The following is a 6,320-nucleotide window of genomic DNA, read 5'->3' as shown; positions in this document are numbered from 1 at the left end:
AAATGTCGGTTTCCTTAAGGGCATGGCAAAATGACAAATTGTGTGTGATCTCTAAGTGCCACCATCACTACTGCAAAAGTCTGCTGGAGTGCCCCTTGATTTCCAGGTAATGGAACCTCTCCAATAGATTCTTCTCATCTATTTTCATGCAGCTTGCCGGCAACATAAATTGGGCATGTTTTCTACATTACTCAGATGGTAATCCAAAAAAAGGGGATGGGGAGGATTGGGAATAATAATCCAAGTTAAAAAGGTCTTGCTCTTGCCATCAATTTGTGGTAACTGATTTTTAAAATATCAATAAGAAAATGTCTGACAGCTGAGAAAATGTATAAGCTACAAACATCTTTAAACAGTAGAGGACACAGCATGGAAAACAATGCCTGTCTCTTCAAGCATCTGAGTCACTCATCTCCCCGGCCAGCATGAGAACGCTGCTTGTGTAGCCATGATGGGGTTACCTTCAGATAGAGAGGAGAAAAGTACCATTTCGTTTTCCTGCTCTGGTTTCAGACATCGTGGGATGATGATGCCCTTTTGTGTTAACACTGTGATGGGGATTCAGCCCTGCTGAATGGGGTGTAGCTAAGAGACCCAGCTCTTACGCTCCGCTGGACAGGTCGCATTCCTCAGACTAGCATGTGCCTCCGACGGTGCAGTGCCAAGTGATCTGATCGGGAAAAACTACGATCACAGTCTGCGCATTTGAATGGCTTCACTCCCGTGTGTTTGCGGTAATGCCTTGTCAGTTCATCCGAACGAGCAAACTTCCAGGTACAGCCTTCCCAGGTACATTTGTATGGTTTTTCTCCTGGGGAAAAAAAAAGACATATCTTTGGTGCTCAATAATTATTAAATAATAATTCAACCAGCAATGCAAGAGTGGACAGCTTACTTCCTATTACACCATGGATTGTTTATTCTCCATTTCTTAGGATAGGGGGCAACATCAACATTCAAACTAGTGGTACACAGCCATCTTTTTAAAAGTTTTGGAAAAACGAAACATACTAACTCATTCAAGCGATGCAACTTGCTCTGATCAAAAGGGTATTTCTATCCAAAATGAGCTTAAATCACTCATGGAGGAGGTGATCAAAAAACAAATAAACAAGATAACATGCTTAGGCCCTAAATAGACTTTAAAATACAAAAATCTGAGTAAAAATAACATTTCAGGAGTATGAAAAAATTAAGTAGACCTCAAGTACCTACCATCCTAAATAATAATAGCTTACACTCATTCACTTGAGACGGTACCTTTGCAGTTTACAAAATTCTTTCTTCAAAGCAAGCCTAGCAAGACTAGTAGGTCAGATGTATTGTCTTAACTTTTTCAGATAATGAAAACTGCTACTCAAAGAGTTTAAGTGATTTGCCTTAGTCTGTAGAGCTGAGTGACACACACAGGATAAAAACTCAGATCTTTCAAACTCAAATTTCTATATTCTTTCCTACAATAGAGGTGTAACCAAGTGGAGCAGTGAATAGTCAGGATGACCCAAGTTCATATTTGACCTCAGTTACTTTTTAGCCATGTGACCCTGGACAATTCACTTCATCTCTGTTTGCCTCAGTTTTCTCATCTGCAAAATGGGGGTAATAATAGCATCTATCTCCCAGGGTTGTTGTAAGGAGCAAATGAATTAATATTTGTACAGTGCTTGGTACGCTGTAAGAACTATACAAATATCAGCTATTGTTATTGTTATTATATCAAATTACTGTCAGAAAAAATAAAATCCTCTTTATTAATGATACCTTTTTCTACAAAGATTCTTTGATGCTCCTACGTTAGTAATGACTCCTTCCTTTCCCCAGTGCCCTTATACTTGGTTTTGCAGTTCTCTGATGCAAATGTGCAATCTTGTGTATTATAATTTACCTGTGTTGAAGATTTATCCTCCAAACTAGACTGTAGGTTAAATGGGAATAGAGACCAGGTCTTAAAGCCTAGCACAGTGCTTGGACATAGTGGGCATTTAATAAATGTTTACTGAATGAATTAATGAAAGAATGAATGGGAACAGAGTTAGAGATGATGACAAATAGATTATGAGCCACTACTGCCCACTGACACAAACAGTAAAAGGAAAGATGACTCTGAGAACTGCTGAAATGGGCACTCTGCCACCATGTTGGTCAGGGCTGATGGCCTATTCCATTGAGTGGTTTCATTAGCCCCTTGGGCCAGACCACATCCTTTCTTCCACTGCAGGGGAGAAGGGGGGAATATGCATCTACACAGATAGTTGGCATCAAGAGTAATCTACATGTAAGAAATGATGAGGACATGTACAATAACAAGAAATTACATTTAGTCAAGATCATGAGCATCTCTTCACTCTTTCATTATCCCATACCCCCTTCTTAAAAAAATGTATATATATATATATATATATGCTGACATATTACCTTATCTGAGAGTTGTAGAGGTACTTATCAACATTTAGCAAGTTCTTGGTATGTGATATATTTTCTAGTCAAAATTTCCCAGAGACTAGAACCACTGCCATTTGAACTTATTGCTTCTTGTTGAAAAAATGGAAAGACAGAGGAAAATGAGAGTTGTACCCCTTTCCTTCACACGTACACCCTTAAATGGAGCTGGCCATAGGAAATGAGGCACCACCTAAGAATTTCCTGAGGTGACAACAACAAGAATATATCACTCCATTGCTTACAAATGGCTTTTCTCACAATAATTCTTTGAGGTAGGTGGTAATAAGTTAGATTTTGGTGTTCTGTTCCTAAGATATACAATGTTTTGATAGCTCCAGAATATTTCAGAACAATAAAAGACCAACCTGATCTACAAGGTTACTGCATGTCTGAAAAAAAAGCAAAACAGGTTCAGGAAAAGGTGAATCCCCTTTTTAGGCATCAGATTAAAAGGCACTTTTTGGGTACTGTGTTTGGTTTTCTCTCCCCACCCCCCCACCCTGGAATGCTCATAGTGAAGGAAAAAAAAACCCTAATAAAAAAGTGATATTAAGATGCAATCCATGAATTAGGACAAGCCTTGAGAAACTTTCTTAATCAGGGTCAAGTCCCTTAAGTCATTGTATGATTTTGAAGAAGTAATTTGACCTCCTACTTCAGTCAACTTGCAAGGACAGTAAAATATGCAAAAGCTTTGTCAGGAAACAGATCTGCTTTCCAGAGTACAAGTAAGCTCCCAGGGGAATGGGACAAAAGCTGACCCAGGTGTGTTGTTTGCCTGGTTGTCATTCAAAGTGTAAGCACTGTCCCCATCCAACCCTAGGCTTCTTGTTTTGCTCTTCTCCTTTTGACTTCCAGCATCAAGATCTTTAAACATTAATAACAAAATGTCTGACAGCTGAAATGCTGTCCAGACCTAATGCTGCAGAAGTATAAGAATGAAGGGATTATTCTTTTTCCACCCACTTGTGGCTAAATAGCATCCTACCGAACTAGGAAACTTCTGAACGTCAGACATCAGATACACATGTGATGCCTCCATCAGACCACTGGAGTTTATGGCAAACCAAACTTTCTGATTTCATCTAGTGAGTCTTCCTTATCTAGAGAAGGCTACCAGTTGCTGCCAGTGAAGGGTAAAAACTTTTAAAAATGGAAGTATTAGATCCCAAGTTGTGGAATGAATGAATGAATGAATGAAGAGAATTGATGAGCTGCTGACAATAATAAAGTAAAATCCTGACATAACTGTGTGATAACTACACACTGAAGGTTCAGGTTAATTGGATGAAAATATCAGGTTCTAACAGTTACCTTATGTCATCAGTGCTGATGCCAAAACAGCATGCCACAGGCCAGACATGGGCAAGCTAATGATCATTCAGCAATTGAGTAATTAGTGGACAACCACATAATAGTAACAGAAATTTCTGTAACAGTTCAAGGTCTTCAAAGCACTTTGTATATATTATTTCATTTGGTCCTTACAAAAACACTATGAAGTAGGTACTCTAAGTGTCATTATCTTAATAAAAAATGAATAAATGAATAAATGAGGCAGCTGAGTGATTTGCCCAAGATCATACAGTTAAAGTCCAAATTCAATACTCTATCTATTGCCCCACCTGTGATTCTCAATCATAGTTTTCAATACTAAGCTCTATACCTCCCTTAATGGGAGGTGCTATAAGAACCAGAAGTTGGGTTACACCATATTGTGGGTTATCTTGACCTAGATCCCATCCCCACCCATCTCTTCTTGTATTTGCTTCCATGGGTTATTCCTTAATTCTTATCTCCAGTCTTCCAATTCTCTGTCTACACACATGCTCAGGTCTCCCCTACATCACTTTCCCTTGATTATCCCTATCCCCTCAAGCTATTGTCTTATATCTACTCTGCTTTTCAATGCCAAACTTCTAGTTAGAGTTGTTCAAACTCGTTGGCTTTGCTTCCTCACCACCCACTCACTTCTCAAACCTTTGGAATCTGGCTTTCACTCCATCAGTCTACTGAAAAACTGCTCTCTCCAGGGTTACCAAAGATCTCAACTATTTTTAATCCTTTTTTTTATTCATCATACTTCTCACTTGGGCTTTGACAATCAGTTTCCATCTCTTGATTATTCTTTCTTCTCTTGGCTTCGGAGACATTGTTTTCTCTTGGGTTCTCTTTCTCTCTGCCTGACTGTTCTTTATCTCCTCTGCTGGATAAAAAGCATCCATCCAGTAAGTGTAGCAAGGCCCCCAAGACTGTTTTGAGTTCAATTCTGTTTCCTTTCTATACTTTTTCTTAGTGATCTCAATCAACAAACAAGTAATTTCATGAGGTGGTAGAGATACAAAGATTAATTGTCCCTGTCTCAAAGAACTTACATTTTACCAGAAGAAGCAACGTTTCTGCAGATCTTTTATACACATGGCACCACGGGGAAGGGCATTAGTAAATAGGGGGATATAGAATGGTTACATGTAGAACATTGTGCCTGAAGGAACAAAGTCCTGAAGGAAATATAGGATTATCAGAGGTGGATGTGAGGAGGGAGTGCATTCCAGGAATGGATGATGGCCAATATGAAGGGAGATGGGAGATGAGAGTGTTACCTGTGTGGAACCTAAGCAGGGCTGGTTTGGCAAGACTTGATATATAAAAAGGAATAATGTATAATGAAACTGGAAATGCACACTAGGGTCATATGAATGGTTTTAAATGAGAAACAGAGTTTACAATATATTTTAAAACAGTTAGGTTGCATAGTAGATTGAGTGCCATATTTGGAATTAGGGAGACCTGAGTTAAAATCCTGCCACTTCAATAGTTGCGTGGCCCCAAGCAAGTTATTTAATCTTTTTTTGGTCTGGATTTTTTCATCTTTAAGATGAAGATAATAATAGTATCTACCTTATAGGTTTGTCGAAAGGATGAAAAGTATTAGTTTATGTAAAGTGCTTGACAAATCTTGAAGCAATACCTATTTGTTTTAACTATATTTTATCCCATAGACATTTCCCATGAGTTCAGTTGTTTTTTGCATGTGACTCCTAAAGCAATATATCTATTACTAAGCCTTCTTAATGAGTAACTAGGTGTTTTAGTGGAGAGAGTGCCAGGCCTAGCTCTAGCCTCAGACACTTACTAGCTGTAGGACTCTGGACAAATCACTTAAACCTTGTTTGCCTTAGTTTCGTCTTTTGTAAAATGATGAAGGAGAAGGAAATGGCAAAACTACTTCAGGATCTCTGCCAAGAATATTCCAGTTGGGGTCATGAAGAGTTGGACACAATGGAAAAATGACTAAGCAAATTCTTTTCAACCCTAGACCTGCATAAGCAACTGCTTGTTGGATATCTCTCATTTCTTCTCATTGGTATCTCAAGTCATAGATTCCCAAATAGAATTCATCTTCCATGCTTACTTTTTTAGCATATCTTCCAAATTTCTCTATTTCTGCTGGGGGCAGAGCACAACGTTAGTAACACAAGGTAATAAATTTGGTGTAATTCTTAACTTTTCCCTCCCTTTTGTTAACTTCTATTTTCCTTCTATCAATCTACATAAGCCCCTTTCAGATCATTATTGCTGTTGTCTGTCATCTATTGACTTCCAGGTCACTCTCCCCACTTTTTTCAAAGGGTTAGGTTGAAAAAAGATCTTTGTTTCATCTAATCTAACTTCTATCCACACCATGAATACTGTCTTCAACATGGCTATCAAGTCTTCATCCAGGCTCCATATAAATACCTTTGATGACAGAAAATGTGATTCCTTCCCCATTATTCATTAGCTTTTAATTGTTATGAACTTTTTCCTTACATCGGATGAAAATTTACTGCCCTGTAATTTTCAACCACTAACTTTAGTTTGGCCATATAGGGCTA

At 38.4% G+C, this 6,320-nt stretch overlaps 1 protein-coding gene across 1 annotated transcript in view; it reads right to left on the bottom strand.

The window, feature by feature from the left end:
* Window positions 1–629: 629 nt before the first annotated feature.
* The window catches only part of KLF12 (Kruppel like factor 12), a 554,999-nt gene continuing 549,308 nt past the window's right edge, over window positions 630–6,320 (bottom strand). Inside the window, exon 6 of the mRNA XM_044670595.1 lies at window positions 630–811. Coding sequence (XP_044526530.1) covers window positions 630–811 — 182 coding nt within the window. The remainder of the gene's footprint in view (window positions 812–6,320) is intronic.

This window comes from Gracilinanus agilis, chromosome 3, assembly GCF_016433145.1.
Source record: "Gracilinanus agilis isolate LMUSP501 chromosome 3, AgileGrace, whole genome shotgun sequence".
NCBI classification, from domain to species: domain Eukaryota; kingdom Metazoa; phylum Chordata; class Mammalia; order Didelphimorphia; family Didelphidae; genus Gracilinanus; species Gracilinanus agilis.
The sequence above is the reverse complement of the archived record's forward strand: the minus strand, read 5'-3'. Positions and strand labels throughout refer to the sequence as shown.